At 35.4% G+C, this 16,660-nt stretch overlaps 1 protein-coding gene, 1 long non-coding RNA gene and 1 other non-coding gene across 3 annotated transcripts; 1 reads left to right on the top strand and 2 right to left on the bottom strand.

Moving 5' to 3' along the window:
• The first annotated feature begins 1,401 nt into the window (after window positions 1-1,401).
• On the top strand, window positions 1,402-2,950 carry LOC137709797 (uncharacterized). The gene is made up of 3 exons (XR_011064927.1): window positions 1,402-1,472; window positions 2,022-2,084; window positions 2,769-2,950. It is a non-coding gene; the product is annotated as an uncharacterized lncRNA (long non-coding RNA).
• Window positions 2,951-7,131: 4,181 nt separating this feature from the next.
• On the bottom strand, window positions 7,132-9,065 carry LOC137711325 (uncharacterized). The gene is made up of 6 exons (XM_068450556.1): window positions 8,933-9,065; window positions 8,495-8,768; window positions 8,301-8,400; window positions 8,086-8,210; window positions 7,920-8,001; window positions 7,132-7,291 (listed from the first exon to the last, which is right to left on the bottom strand). The coding sequence occupies exons 1-6, from the start codon at window positions 8,933-8,935 to the stop codon at window positions 7,132-7,134; spliced, it is 744 nt and encodes a 247-aa protein (XP_068306657.1). The 5' UTR covers window positions 8,936-9,065.
• Window positions 9,066-16,474: 7,409 nt separating this feature from the next.
• LOC137711795 (small nucleolar RNA Z107/R87) lies at window positions 16,475-16,568 on the bottom strand. The gene has a single exon (XR_011065140.1). It is a non-coding gene; the product is annotated as a small nucleolar RNA Z107/R87 (small nucleolar RNA).
• Between the last annotated feature and the right edge of the window lie 92 nt (window positions 16,569-16,660).

Raw genomic sequence — 16,660 nt, 5'->3', positions numbered from 1 at the left:
CAAATTACTGCTTGCTTATCGAGACAACAAATATGTGATCGATATCACGGGCGGCCGACTGTGGTATTGAAAACTTATTCGTTGGGTTCGTTAAGCAAGTGTGCAGGAAGATTCGTCTTCAGCAGTTGGTACGGATTTGCTATTGTTAGGGCTTGACCTAGAGACACATCTATTCTCGGAGTACGTGACATTCATATGCTTAGGCGAGACCCACTCTCTTTTTTTTCAGCTTGAGTTTCAGTTTTGATTTTCAGTAAGTATTTTAACTTCCTTTTCTTTAATTATTTGTTTTTGACGTTACAAATATTTTGGGGGAAGTATTTCCATTTTCAGTTTTTAAGTTAAGCGCGAGTTTTCGACCTATATGTTAGTACATATCTATTTTGACTATTTTGACGCTATAGTATTTTGCGTACTTATTTTTGACCTTACGTCTATATATGTTTTCAACTTTATATTTTATTAAAGTATGTTTCTACTTTTACACTGATGGGGAAGAAAGTAAGAGCTTGGAGGCATGATAGAGGATTTGGCAACCCGCTCGCGACGGTGTGGCATATTCTCTTTGATGCACCCACTCTGACTTGAATTCTCTTTATACATATATTCTTCTTCCTATTTTCAAGCTTTTTGGTTTAAGTTGTGATTTTAAATTTCGGGACGAAATTCTTTTAAGGGGGGTAGATTGTAAGAACCCGTCCCGGGTTTTACGTAAGAAAATGGGTATTTTTGTATTTTCACTAAGTTTGGAGGGTACCTTCCTTTTTAAAATTGTTTTTCTAGCCTTAATTGGTGAGCCCAAGGGGCCCACCCCTGTTTTTGTTCCCCGGTCTCTTCCCTTTTTCCTTTTCCTTTATTTTTTTTGTTACTGAAAAGTCTCTCTCTTCTCCCTCACTCTCTCTTCCCGTGCTCTCTCTCCTTTCTCCTCCTCTCGGTGCTCCTTCCTCCGACAAGAACACACACACACACACACCCATGCCCACACCTATAACTCTTTTCTAACCCTGTGGTTGTGCTTTGGACGTCAAACCACGAAGAAAACCACCTCGGAGGCATTTCCCAGTTTCCGGCGAGCACCGCACCTTTCGAGGCAATTTCCGGCCAAACCACGGCGATTTAGCCGGCGTGCGAGATGTCAATCTCTTCGTCTCGCTGAGTACTACAACTTTCCTTTTTGTTTCACCCAATTTCATTGAGTATTGAAGAAGTTATACTCATTTGAATCTTACCCAGTTTCCGGCGACCTCAGTGACTTTCGAGGCGATTTCCGGCCAAACCACGGCGAGTTGGCCGGCGTGCAAGGTATCAATCTCTTCGTCTCGCTGAGTACTACAACTTTCCGTTTTGTTTCACCCAATTTAATTGAGTATTGAAGAAGTTATGCTCATTTGAATCTTACCCAGTTCCGGCGGACACCCGTGGCTTCCAGGCTGTTTTCCGGCCAACTCCGACCACGATGACGGGAACCAAGGGTATATTTCGATTCCTTACCTTCGGGGCTTCAATTTGGTATATTGAATGACATGTTTTGGTTGAGTTTTGAGCTCCAAAGGAGCTTGGGAATTTTCCGGCCGAAAACCGGCCTTCTCCCTCCTTGGAATCCGGCGACCACCAAACCCAAAGGCCTTTGGGCCTTTCCTGCCAAGCCCAAAACCCTGGTTGCAAGCCCAAACCCATTACCCTTTTATTTAGGCCTTTGGGCCATGAGGTTTCAAACCCAAATCCACTTTCCTTCTAATCCAAACCCAACCCACCTAAAACCTAAACCCAATTACCCTAACCCAAAACCCTAAAGCCCAAACCCGTGACCCGTTGACCCGTTGACCTGGTCAACGGTCGGCGTTGACTTTGACTTTAACCGGGTCAACGGTCAACGTTGACTTTGACCGTTGACTTTTTGAGTTTTCGTGCGGGAACCCTCCTAGGCTAATTTCGACGTTCTGAACCCGTTTTCGATGTCCGTTTTCCCAAATTCAATCGTTTGAGTAGAGTTTGACTAAATGTACCATTTATGTGTTTAGGGGCGATTATCTGTGGCGTTTCCTTCTTCGCTAGATGGCGTGGCTTTTCGACGGCGAAGTACTGTGAGTGGACCCCTTCTAAAAATGCATGTTTTTGATAGTAGAATTGCATACATGAAAAGCATGATTTGATGATTATGTTTTATGAACGTTTTACGAGATAACATGCTTATTGAGGCTAGTTTGAATTATTACTATTTTTCCTATAACCCATGTTCTTATAGCATATCTGATGGATGACGATATGATATTTAGAACATGTTTAGAACACCTCTTTATAGTATAGATGATGGATGACTTTATACTATGAAGTTGATTTTCAATATATGTATGTTCACTGGTTTTGTACTTACCTAGTGGTCCCTTCCGCTACGGGACGTAGGGATAGATCCGGTCCGTCCCGGGCGACGGTTTGGTGTTGGCATAGGGCCTGGAGTGTGTTTTCCTCTGACTGTCTGCTCAGAGACGGGGAGCCGGCAAGGGGCCTGAAGTGCATTTTCCTCTGACTGTGTGCTCAGAGACGGGGAGCCGGCATGGGGCCTGAAGTGTTATATTGGACATTCACTAGTGATTATTATTTTATGCGAATGATGATTTGAGACATTGCACGACATGCTAGATTTCGGAAAACCTATGTTTCTCATTATACTTGTGTTTTCATAAAAACTGGGGGTTAATACGTTGATAACTGTTTTATTATATATATATCAACTTGGTCCACTCATGTTTGTTTTGCGCCCCCTTCAGGACTTAGAATCGAGGTATACAATCCCGACGTCCAGGCACTTCCGCATCGGCATCTTCGAGTCCTCTCGGTGTAGGACCCACTCCTTTGTTTCATTCAATTTTATATTATTTTCTTTTAGTGTTCTAGATTAGAGGTGTGCTCTGAACATGGTCCTTATTTGCATATTCATTATTCTTTTATATTTATAAGCCTTATTTATCACTTGTTTTCAGCATTTGCACTCAACAAATGGCTTTCGTCACCTTCGGGTGTCGGCCAGCACGTGCCTATCCTGGTATTTGGGGAATATCGGGGTCGGGGCGTGTCACGTTCCATAGCCCTAGGTATGGAAGCTTCACTCGTGGAAGGATTTTCTACCCTTGTTTCTTGAATGGTAGGAGATCGATCTTCATCCCCATCTACAGCTGAGGATTGAGTTTTGAACACCGGCATAGGACCTACTCTATGTTGAGGTGGATCTTCAAATAACAGATCTTCAAATAACACCCACCCTTTACAAATTTCCCAACAATCGTGAAACTGAAAGGGTTTCGAGCTACCCTCGCTTGACGTTCCTAGAAAATTTCCCAACAATCGTCAAATACAATTCCTCCACTTAACGTACCTAGAAAATATAATTACAAAAATTAAAGGAAAATAGTTTATGAAATTAAATGTAATGTAATTACAAAAATTAAAGGAAATTAATTTATGAAATTAAATGTAATATAATTAAATATTTAAAATAAATTGTGAAAACACTTACTTCGTTGTACTAATTGGCACTACTTTCATGTCTACTTGTGGCTGCTAACAGTGCTTGATGCCATTTATTCAAACTTGGATGAAGATATTTCTTCCATCTTGAAGAACAACTCTCGTGGTTTTGGGTATTCGGTGGAGTGATGCCTTCGTAGAACTCATAGTAAGTTTTGGACACACAAGCCCAAACACCTTCACTTGTTTGAGAACTCCCTTCACACTATCTTCCGAGACCCATCTATAAGCCTTGCAAAGAGCTTCATCTTCTTTTCGGGTCCAAACCCTACATTTTATTGCAAATGAGGACATTTGAAAATTATTGAAAAAATTGAAGGAAAGATTATTGGAAGAGGTAAGAAAATATGAGAATTGAAATGGTGTAGGAATGGCTTAGGTATTGACAGAAAAAAATTGAGAATTTAAAAAAAAAACATTTTGGCCCAAAAAAAAAAAAAAATTCAAATCCAACAGTAATTGACGTCAGCTAGCCATTGTGTTTAAATTTTATGGCCCGACCTGCCCTGTCTGGCTGGTTCATTTCCCCACCTGGTTGGACCGTTGGCCCTTTTTTGTCCAATGGGGCCCACGAGCCCTTTGGTTGGATACAGTTTTCGGGTTATTTTCGGTCATCTGGCCCTCTGGATCATTCGATTGGAGATGATCTTAGAAGAAGAGCTCTGACTTGGTGAATATGGGTTGGGAGCTTTTAGTTTAGGTACTAGTTGGAAAATCAAGTAATTTACTAGTTAAAATAATAATAATATCCAACCGTACCATTATAAGGCCATAGTCATTAACTTTCCCAATGAATTGTGACTAACAAGCATACGTAAGACTTTTTTTTAGAAGAATTTTATTTTATTTATTTATTTTTTTATGGAGTTAACCGCTTAGGTCGTAGGTCTAGTTCCTAGATTTTGGGCTCTGCCCAAAACCCGACGAAGACATGTTTGAGGCGATAATGAGTTCAAGGGACAACTGAGATTCTGAGAATGTTACAGGGGCTGGCCAAATGCTTCGGAGCAGGAGGCCAAAAGCGCTGCACCACAACTTTCTCAGCGAGTACTTACTTTAGAAAAGTAAATAGATTATTCATTGAAATCCCGTTCTGTTATTACGCAATGACTAGTGTGTGAGTAGTGAAATTGTAAAATTTGCTCATATCTTAATGTTGGCCTTCATTACTTTGTGTGTTTCTGAATCTTTCAACCGAGATGTTTTCGCGGGGTGCAGAGCTTACAGAATGTACTAGCTCATTTCCGCATACCAAATGCAGCCTCAGGATGTATGAATCCAATATTATAAATCGTGCAACGATATTATCCAATTTGCGAAGGCGTACCAAAGTTTTCAAATGTATATAATTTTCTCGTAGGGGACCAAAATCTAGTTTAGCTTAGACAAGGAAATTTGCCCGCGCTCCACTGCGGGTTATGAACTCGTAAGCTTAACCCAAAATTTACCATAGGTATGAACAATAATTTTATGCATCTTTGAGACAAAGTTCAACATGATGTTGCTACACATATATTAGTATACAAAAATCAACACATTCCTTTCAAAACATTTTATAAATTAATTGCACAACTAAACAAACAGGGTAAAATAAGTTTCCAAGTTACATTTACATACACTCCCAAAAGTCTCCCACATTGATTAGCCGTTCATTTTGCACCTGTATTTTACTAACTCTATGTTAAAAGTTCTATGTACAACAAAAAAACAACAGATCTGAACGACTTTCAAGTCCCAAATATATACAGTTTCAAAAATTGCCCACATGGTTCTATTTTTCATGTTGCTTCTCTGTTCTTGGGCTCATCCAAAAAATCTTCCATTTGTTCAGTATAGTTACAAAGAACCTCAGTCATCTTTGCACTTGTTCTTGCTGTAGATTGAAATTACATTCCTTGTATAAGCAATATGACTAAAAGGGAAAATTAACCAACAAAAATGTAATCCAGTGTGAGAATTGTAGCGAACACCCTTCATAAATTAAACTTAACAATGACTGATAGTCTGATATTGGTTAAGGTAGATGGTCAAACTAATGTGTTCGCTACTTTGCTCCTTTTTAAGTTTGAATGGATCATAATTCTCTTTGTAGAAAAAGAACTATACGATCCAAATGTTTTAGAAGCTTTATCAAAATAAACAACAATAAAGCAGAACAAAATCTTATTTTGCTTTTCTGGGAAGAGCCAAATGTTTCAGTATTTGTTAGTTGTTAATATTTGTTGTGACCTTTGTGCGAATTCCAACTTCAGTAGTTACTTATTGAATAAATGGACAAAAACGAAAATTAACAAATTCTGCCTATCCAAGTGCAACTCTAAACAAATATAAACTTAAGCATTTGAGCTTTTTCTTATGTTTTCACTAAGTTGGGAACCTAATAACAAAATTTCATCTCAATAGTCCTAACCACAAAGTAAAACCATACTTATGGGACCTAACTAATAGTTAAAGCATTAATAACAAATAGATGTAACATACTGGGTTTTGGAAGCTTACACTACTTCAGATTTGCTTGGAGACACCTTGTTCTTGAGAGATTTGATGGGAAAATCTTCAGCGTCCGAAGCACTTTGTTCATCTATTTCTTCAGTAATTTCAGTTTCCCTTAAATCAATATAAACAGAAAAGAGATTAATACATTAGTAAATATCATGTTATTTGAAAGTATAGATACAAATGAGACAGTTCCAGTGAAAACTCTTACCTTTTGTGTTTTTTTCTATTCTTAGGGCTGAAAAGACTCTTCCGAATTAAACTTTTCGTAGGCAATGGTGTGACAACAGTGGGTGAAACGGTGGCAGAGATATTTTTTAACTCTTTATCAAAAAGTGGTGGGGTAGATGAAAAATTCTGAGCTGTCGTATCTTCCTCCTCAAATTCAGCCAGTGATTCATAAGAAGCTTTGGAACTTGATTGAACAGCTTGTATTTTCGAAAATCGCTTGGATCAAAAGATCATTTCTGTTGCAATCATTTTTCAAATGTCCAAATCGAAGTTGAAAAATTTTAATCTGCCCTTGACATTGGAGAATTGCATATGGTAACTCTTGTTGATCAGTAAATCCTTTTCCGACAACTAAATCATAACATGAAGTTCCAAATAAACGTTCAGCCGGTTTACCAATGATGATAGCACTGGTCTCATCGCTGGCGTCTTCGAGGATTAAATTTACTTTGAACCTAAGCATATGAAGAACAATATTTAAGTATAAAGCTTATGAAATTAATTATAAACATTTGGTTTACCAGGAGAGGGTACTTAAATATTATGAAATTCGTTATAAACATTTGACTTACCAGGGAAGGGGAGTTTGAACATCGTGCTTTACACAAATTAGCATGTCATTATTTTCATCTTTTTTGAGTTGTTTGTAGCAGCATGGACATGCTTTGTACCACCATCCAGCATGCGTGTCAAAACGTGTAACAGCTGCTCTACATAAGACTGAAGTGCTCTGAAATATATTTACAGACAGTAATTAATATATGGATATCTAAGAATGATATGTACTTAACTAATTTTTCATATATCATATGAGGAATATAATTTATTTAACAATAAACTATGCGTATTAGTATCACAACAGGTGCACATATCTGATTTCTAAAACATTGAGAAAAGTTTGTTTACCTTGTATAAATCTGGATCCAAAATATTCAGATCTTGAACATACATTTTTTCAGCGTTTTCTAAATGTTCTGGTCCCATTAGTTGCCTTGCTGATGTTGACAACATTTTTACAGAATGAGCCAGACCAACAAAGCTGCATATATTTTTGTATTCAAATAAAATAGCATAAGAATCCAAACCATGAACGGATACTAACGTATTCATTAAGCATTTATCAATTGAAAATGAAAATTTAAAATATTACATCATCAGAAATTTGAAAGAATAATTTTCATACTTCTATAGATTTATTGCATGACTATGTAATGCATATACAAACATGGCCTGTGTTTATAAAATCAAATATTTTGACCTTACTGGGAAACAAATTCCACCTCATCTACTGTACAGCAGCAACAACCACTTTTTAAACAATTTTCATAAACTTGACAAACCTTTCCAAGTTTGCACATAGCTTGCATAAGTTCACAATATTACAAAAAAGGTCTGCTACTTTGTAATTTACAATTTTAGCTAGTTGTAACAAATTATTTGATCAAACTTACACTCAAAAAAAGCAAGATCATAGCCTTTTTAATTATAGAAACATGTATACTAAAATAAATATATAAACATTGTATTTCCAGATGTGTTTAATTGAAATAACACTTTCATCTTTATATGCATATCATCAGTAAACAGATATATCCATAGTTTTTCCCTCATAATCAATTTAAACATGAAAAAAAATATTTTAAAGTATTTGAAATTTAGGAACTGACATTGCTTTGTAAGGTGTTGCCTCGGGAATGTCTGGATTGATGAAAATCATTGTGGAAATACTGCTGTTCAGCACGATGTTTCCTAGTTGTTTATCGATGAGCAATTAAATCATTATTTTATACAATAAATATGAACAATTGAAAATAGAAGTGATAAATTTCATACCTCTGAATTGTCTAACTTTAAGGCTTGTAAAAACACCCAAAACTGGTGGTGGCAAGTGTTCCAGAGCTTCGAAATCAAAGGTCTTTGCAGTGTCACCCCACAATGTTAGGTTAACATCTTCTTTCCTAAGTGAATGAGTATTAAGAAAAAATTAGTATTTTGAATAAGATGTGCAGCAATTTTGAGAAATTTAGATGTTTGGATAAACTGTTTACCTGATATTTTGCAACTTAACCTCGCATATTTTCTCCGTTCTCTCATTGCTGATCATTCTGTCCTCCAAAGGCTTTACTGCAGTAATGCGTCCCAGAACATCTAAAAATTTGTCCAAAAAGTGTAGTCAGATCTCAAAATTGACAATATGAAACTAAACTGATGCTGAATTTTTTGATTCTATATATACATTTACCTGTGAGAATATCAACTTGATCCATGCGAGAAGACAGTTGGGAATAATCAAGTAAGTAAAACCGATGTGAGGGAATATTTGGATGAACACCTGGCAACTCTTCAAAATTTGTTTTTGTATTGAAGCACACTTGCGCGTCATGTGGGACAATTTTGTAGGACGTTTTGCAACGACTGGTATAAAAGCGAGTGATCTCATAAACATGATCAGCTTTAATTTTTGGAGCAACATACTCATAATCAATTTCTTTTGCAGAGGCCTGAATTGCATCTTTCTACATGATTAAAAATAAATTCAACAAATTAGGCATATAAATATGAACAGCACATCATTTAAAGTCAAAAAATTATAATCTGATAAAATGATATACATCAGAGCAAAAGTTAGAAATCATAACCACAATTTAAAATTGAAAACCTGAAAAAACAAAATTCTTACCATTTCGTCAACCAATATACATTGAAGACCGCCAAATGTATTATCTTTTCCTATAACCTTAGGTCTCCAAATTCTGCATACACGGACTCTGATTTTCTTATTAAACTCAAAAGGTAATAAACTTCGGATAAGATCTATCTTCATTCCGCTACAAAACTGCAAGTAAATTTACATGGCATTAGATGTCAGTCGCCCGGGGCATTTGTTTTATTTTCTTGATCACCTTTAAAATAAGAGGTGGTATACGTTATTTATAAATGTAGACATCAAAAATGCTAATACGCAGAAAGAATGAAACAGAGAAATTGAGGATGAAATTGAGCATGACATAAGCGGAAAGAATGACACAACACAGTACTTGCACAATAAACAAAATAGCGGAAGGAATCAGCAAGCTATAACTTCAAGGACTACTAAAAGCAAACAGTCACTGTCCTATAGGACTTGTGCCTTTATTGAATAAAAAAAATACTATTCATAACATACTCAATTTGTTTTCTTAATTATTCGTTTCCTCTGCACAACTCAAATTAATTCAAAGCTTTTTCATACCTCAGGGAAGAGCACCGTCTCTCAATTTGGGTTGTGCAGATTGGTAAAAGTTTTATTAGGATTAGAGACTCATTAATACAACTATGCCTCAGTAGAAAGTTGGAAAGACAGACAGAGGGTGAACTCTGACTATTGTCAATTCGGCCAACATGCAAGATTTATTAGAATTAGAGATCCATTAATACAACTATGCTTTAGTCTAGTACTTTTTTTTTTTAAATTTTTTTATTTATCATTAATAGAGAAGACTGAAAACTTCAAATTAAAAAATTAGACAAATAAATTTGAAAAGGATGAAGATTTTAGAGAAAAAGTAAGGAGAAAGAGAAATAGAGGGAGACCTTGGGTGAAGAGGTGATTGACGATTTCGTTGGGGGAGTACCTTAATGCAGTTTTTCACAATTTTTTTCAAGTTCTGTATCAACAATTAAAAAACGGATAAACACAACATGACTGAAGGACACAAATCGGAACAAAAAACAACCTAATTTCGCGACAAACCTGAGTAGCAAGCAAAAGCCCCGGTTTTTTTTTTTTTTTTTTTTTGGGTAATGGCCAAGCAACTAATATATGAGCGTGTGACACCTGTGAGAAACGATAAGAGTACAATTTTAAAACCATTCATATGCAAGCTAATCAATTCAATCATGCTCAAACCAATATAGCCTAATACGAAAGGAAAAGTTGGAATTCAATCATGTTAAATTCATAATTTTTTAACATCCATTTCCATCATAATAACCACCACATCATCATATTATCACAACCATTAAATCAAAAGAGATATTTTAGATTAATTACTCAATTCATCTTAACCACCAAATCCAAAAAAAAATCTTGATGTAATGAAGATAAAATAAAACAGGAAAATTAAAATTTCTAAAGCATATATGTCTCATATAGGTCTGTTTGATAAGATTTGAAGTCAATTAGTCAAATGGCAGGCCTAGATTTCCATCAGTTGCTGAGGTAGTGGAAAATAACATGCGAACTAATTCAATGATTTCATGTTCGAGACTTTGTCGGTGCCGAAGCGAAGAACTAATGAGAGAATCAAAGTAGAGAGAGACTATGTGTACCTGAATTGAGTTCAGAGGCAAAATCCTTGAACCAACCTGGGATATCTAAATCTTAATGTTGAAGAACCCTTCGGCTCTGCATAAAAAAAAAAAAAAAAAACGTTTTTGTTATTAAATTTTTTTTTCTCGGAAACCAAACGATGGGTTAGAAAAATCGGAAAAAAAGGCCAAATTGGGAAGCTTTGCCCGCGTCGATGGTGGTGAACACGAACACAGAAAATTAGTAAAAAAATCAGAACCGATAGGATTGAATAAATCAGTCGGAAAACTCAGGATGTGACTATAAATTGAAACTTTCAATAGAATAACCCTCGAATTTTAAATTACTTACCTTGAGAACAGAGGGTTTTGCAACCTACAAACAAACATCCAAATTTTGAAAAACCTACGAACCCAAAATCACAAAAACACCAAAACTAAAACACGGAATCACATTTTCTCAGCCACCGAGCAAAAAATTACGAATCCAAAACTAAAATATAAAAAAAAATCCCAAAAACTTAGGGCTGCATGAAGTCCGTACCTTGGATTTTGAGGAAAGGAATATGGGTTACGACGGATCGGCAACGTTTGAGAGCGAGAGAGACTAAGCGCTTGAGAGTGAGAGAGGCGAGTTTGAGAACGACGGAAGCAGAAATTTGAGAAAGAGAGAGAGGGAACGGATGGAAAAACCATGAAGATGCAATGGAAGTGGAAGGTCCAGCGATATGATGAACGGACGCAGGACTGGAGAGTTCTAGAGGCATCCACACCAGATGCATTGGTTTTCAACGATAAGGCGGAAGCAAAAGCAGAGAAAGAGGAGATGAGTAAAGTGACACGCGTCCCGCTCAACACGCGTCACTATGCTAAGCATGCCAGGTGATAGAATTATTACTGTAGAAAGAAGTCTCGTGAAGAGCCACTTGTGTTTCTGAGGCAGGAGTCAAGAGACATCTATTAGACACAGAGGGTCAAAACCGTCATTTTACTGTGTAAAAGACCAAAAAAGCAAGATTTGAAGAGCAACTGAAGGGTAAAATTGGAAGAACACTGGCGAATGAACAGTAAAAAGGACACAAAGGGAATTAATTGATAAGTTAGGCGTTTAGTATATATCCCGCTCAACACGCGTCACTATGCTAAGCATGCCAGGTGATAGAATTATTACTGTAGAAAGAAGTCTCGTGAAGAGCCACTTGTGTTTCTGAGGCAGGAGTCAAGAGACATCTATTAGACACAGAGGGTCAAAACCGTCATTTTACTGTGTAAAAGACCAAAAAAGCAAGATTTGAAGAGCAACTGAAGGGTAAAATTGGAAGAATACTGGCGAATGAACAGTAAAAAGGACACAAAGGGAATTAATTGATAAGTTAGGCGTTTAGTATATATATATAATTTGCCAGTAAGCATAAATGTCCATCTGCACTCAATTCAAAATATTTCCAAAAAAAAAAAAAAAAAAAAAATTAGAATAAGTTTGTACCCATTAGCTTTTTTAAAAAATGTTTTCAATTTTTTAATCTTATATGTACCCATTCGTGTAATTTTTTCAAATTTTTAATCTTAAAATGTATCATTATTAAATATACCAATTGGTTATATGTAAAATGTACCCTTTATATATATATATATATATATATATATATAAAATCTATTCAATTTTTTTTTCTAATCTATTTTTAAACATATTGAGTACATTCTTTTTTCTTTGATTTGAAAATGTATGCATATCAAGTTTAATCGAAGAAATTTACTAATGTTATTAAGCCTAATATCTTTTTTCTTTTGTGATCTTGAAGAATGTACCAATGTTTTGGTATAATAATTTTTTGGTTAATTTTGATGAATGTACCATGTTTACACACACACACACACACCCACACACACAATAGTATATTTACATTTTAATATTTTTAATCTCACAAATTTGATTTTTTATTTAAAATCTTATTAATATAAACAACTATAATTTTTAATTTTTAATTAAAAAAATATAGTAACATACATAGAAATAAATTATCACATTAATTTCAAAAACTTCGATAAAAAATTAAAAATCAACAAGGTTTCAGTCAAATAATATTCATACAAGTAATGTGATGTGCCCAATGATAATCTTCAACAGCCTAGACACCCTGCACTTGATTAAAATAAAATCAATATTATTTTATCACTTTACTATTACTATCAACTTTTAAAAAATTAAATGTTAGTTTGTTAATTTCATGAAAAGCAAGTCCAACTACTTTCTTTCGCTCATTATTATACATTTCTTTTTTGGATAGAATTTAATGAAGGGAGACAATGTATGATATAAAGCACGACAAGCCAATAGAAAATGAAGGTCATTTGATGAAGTCTCACAGATACATTATTGTCAACAAAGGGTGAGAACATGACGTTTCGTTTTAATAATTCGTTCTCCAACAAAAGATGGAAAATTGTTAAGTCTTTTCACTTATAAGTGAAAGGTTTTAGATTTAATTTTTGTCAAAGGTAAATTTTAACCACATTATTATTAGCCCATTGTGAGACTTAGCATGTTCTCCCACCCCCTTAATGTAGATAATATCTAGACCTAGCAATTTCTTACACGACACGAAAATAACGGGTTTCGGGTCAACACGATAACTAATGAGGTCATTATCGGGTCACATGATAATAACCCGTTAATAACGGGTCCTTAACAGGTTTACACGAGAGTGACACGCATGTCCTTAACAACCCAACTTTTATTATTATTTTTTTAACATAAATGAAGCAACAAATTTTGGCATATCAGGCCAGAAAAAAATATTGACAATATGTGAAATTGCCAAGTCAGTCATCACATTAAAGTTTGATGTTTTGAATTTGACGTCTCATTTGAAGATACTCTAAAAATTTTGATTAAGAATAATGTGGTGATTTTTAAGCATTAAATAATGTGGATGATGACCTAAATTATAACTAAAAAAAACAATAATGTTAAATGAATAAGTAACAACTAATACAAAAAATTTGAAAAAGAAACGAGAAACCGACCTAACGTGAAATCCAAGAAAGTATTGGCCATGAACGCAGAAAGGAGGCAACGAGAAACTTCCAACGTTGTTTCGTTCTCCCCAAGTTGCGTCTTCCGAGTTGGAACCTGTTAGCCAAAGTCGGACGAGCTCACTTACTTTTCTTAGTAGACAAGTTTGCTTGAGTAGATCCAACTCACCTAATTACGGCTCCGGATTATTCGTGGCCCAAGAGTAGTTAATCAAAATTCCCAAAACATGTGTATGCGTGGCGCTACCAAAAAGGAAATTAAGTTTGAAGTTTTAAAATCGTGAGCGTCAAATTAATATGGGATTGGAGACATTCATGGATGAGCTCCTTGTCAAAGGGTCATGCAACAACACAACAATTTCTCCTCATTTTTCTTGGTGTGCATTTGTCTTTATTTTCTCGTTCAAGATGTAACCATACATAATTGTCACACTTTCAAGTCGAAGTGTAACTTTCCAATTTAATATGATTTTGATTTCTTCACGCGCACTGTAACTTTAAATTCTTGCACTTTGGATTTCATCTTCATTTTCAGTTCCATCCTCACGACTAGTTCAATTGGGTTGATGTGATCATGTTAATTTTATCTTCTCGAACATAGAGTAATTTTTTATTTCTCACACTTGTTGCAGTTTATTTTCCCGCAATTTACTTCCTCGCACTTTGTTATATCACACTTTGAATTTCCAGAATTTCAGTTACACACTTTTATTTTGTTACATTTTATTTTATCATATTGTAATTTTGGTTTCATCTACGTGATCTAATCAACTCCCAACACTAGTTCGATTGAATTGATGCAATTCACCATCCAAGTACACACCAACCCTACCGCCACATTAACCTTTAAATTCATTCCGCCTCACTTTTAGGAATAACACTTCACCCAAAGTCCTCGCTCACAAGGAATGGAGGATCTACGAACGAGATAGGTGGCTTCCTTGGTCCACAAATTGCATTGTAAGAAGTCGTATCAAAGAGCAATCCAAATCACCAACTTCTCTTTACTCCCTTGGCCTTAAGCCGCGAGTTGGAACACCTTCAACCAATCAGAATCACCAAGAGATCTCAAAACCTCTGCTCGATTACCAAGTGGCTGAGACGAATTTGTGACTAACAAAGGCCTTCATAACATGTTGCCTTAATTTTGATGCAAAATTACGAAGCACACACAAAGCATATCAAGCTATTAGTAATTATTCCAACGCTTTCACTTCATACAGTATAGGCGTCATAGAACTAGTTTTGAAGTGCTTTTAAAATGATTGAAAACACTTTTAGAGAAAATATTTTTGGGTTCCACATGATTCACTTGCGTTTTTACCAATGATTGGTTTTAAAAACGTTTTCACCAAAATTTTAAAATCACTTATAAGTGAGCCCATATCTGCTAGTGCCACTACAGCACAACCTACTACTAGATAAATGCCAAAAACAATGGAAAGGTAAGGAAAGAAATCAACAAAATAACAGAACGTGAATGTATAAAACTACATCAATTTTTAGATTTGCTCAATGTAAATTCCTTATCTATGGTCCTAACGTCCTTATTTTGAGGACTTGTGAGGACCTCTTTCAGCTGAATTATTAGATTAATCTAAGGGTATCTAGGCTTAATGGCTTAAAGCCCTTCCGTTACACCGAAACAAAATATTATCCGGGAATTGATTGAAGAAGAATAATTTCTTGCTTTTCTTGATTAATTCCCATGATTGAAGAAGAATGTTAATTACCAAGCACCATAAAAAAGATTGGGATTGCTAGGTTTTAAAAATTGGTTTTTCTCTTCTTCATCGCGAAACCCTATTGAGCTGTGAAACGCCCGTATAATTCCCATGATTTCCTAATTCAAAAGCAAAGTAGATGTGAATCTGAATCCAATAAACTGCGAAGGAAAAAAACAAAAAACATGGACCATAGATCTAACATTTGGGGAAGACAGAGAGATAGAAAATCTTGGGAATCAAGCAAAGCAAGAACCCATCCCTCTTCAATCAATTCCCGGATAATATTGTGTTTAGATGTAACGGGAAGGATTTAAGCTAATAAGTCTAGCTACCCTTGAATTAATCTAAGGGTACAGATGAAAGAGGTCTTCACGGGTGCTCAAAATGAAGACCTTAGGAAAGGAGAGCTCTGACTTGGTGAATATGGGATGGGAGCTTTTAGTTTAGGTACTAGTTGAAAAATCAACTAATTTACTAGTTAATACAATAATAATATCCAACCCTACCATTATAAGGCCATAGCCATTAACTTTCCCCATGAATTGTGACTAACATGTATACGTAAGATTTTGTTTTTAGAAGAAAAAAAAATTCATTGTGTTAACCGCTTAGGTGGTAGGTCTAGTTCCTAGATTTTGGACTATGCCCAAAACCCGAGGCCTACACCTTAAGTTCTAAGCTCCTCCCAAAGACATTCTAAAACTCTTAACTCAAAATGACCAACCCCAAACCTTGACAAACCTTCTAAAACCCTCAAAGTCAACCCCGGGCTCTAAGGGACCTTACGAAATTCTAAAACAAATAAGCTCGAGGACGAGATGGTAATTTCCCATGTCTTTTATTTAGTCATAGGCTCACTTGTAATAAAATTTGTGGCTTATCCTAAAATATTTAATTAGACTTCTATTTTTCCTTGAATATGCTAATTTTTTCTTAAAACTTATTCTATTAACACCCCACATATTATTGATTAAACCTCACATACTTAATACACCCCACATATTCTTTTTCAATTAAAAATTATCTTAATACACCCCACATACTTTCTCATAATACCCTTACACCCCACATTCTCATACACCTAATATATTCCACATACACCCCACATTTTCGATACACCCCACATTCTTCCAATCTTATAATACTCATTTTCAATTTTAATAAATTAAAGTGACTTGGGATTAAAACCCTAACATTCTCTAAAAAGAGAAGCCTACAATCCGGTCTGTTGAGCTTGAATTTCATTGGGTCATCACAGCCAATCTCCTTTTCTCTATCTCTTAAGCATTTTGCTAACAAAAAAGGATCTCTGCTAAAAAATGGCAACTGGGAGGAACCTAACAGAGCAAAAGTAA

Source organism: Pyrus communis, chromosome 12, assembly GCF_963583255.1.
Source record: "Pyrus communis chromosome 12, drPyrComm1.1, whole genome shotgun sequence".
NCBI classification, from domain to species: Eukaryota; Viridiplantae; Streptophyta; class Magnoliopsida; order Rosales; family Rosaceae; genus Pyrus; species Pyrus communis.
Note: the sequence above shows the minus strand (reverse complement) of the source record. Positions and strands in the feature narration are given on the sequence as shown.

Coding starts and splice junctions, on each gene's coding strand:
- LOC137711325 (XM_068450556.1), bottom strand. Junction 8,401..8,494: donor TCAAGTTGATATTCTCACAG/GTAAATGTATAT, acceptor ACAAATTTTTAG/ATGTTCTGGGACGCATTACT. Junction 7,292..7,919: donor GCAACACCTTACAAAGCAAT/GTCAGTTCCTAA, acceptor AAATATATGCAG/CTTTGTTGGTCTGGCTCATT.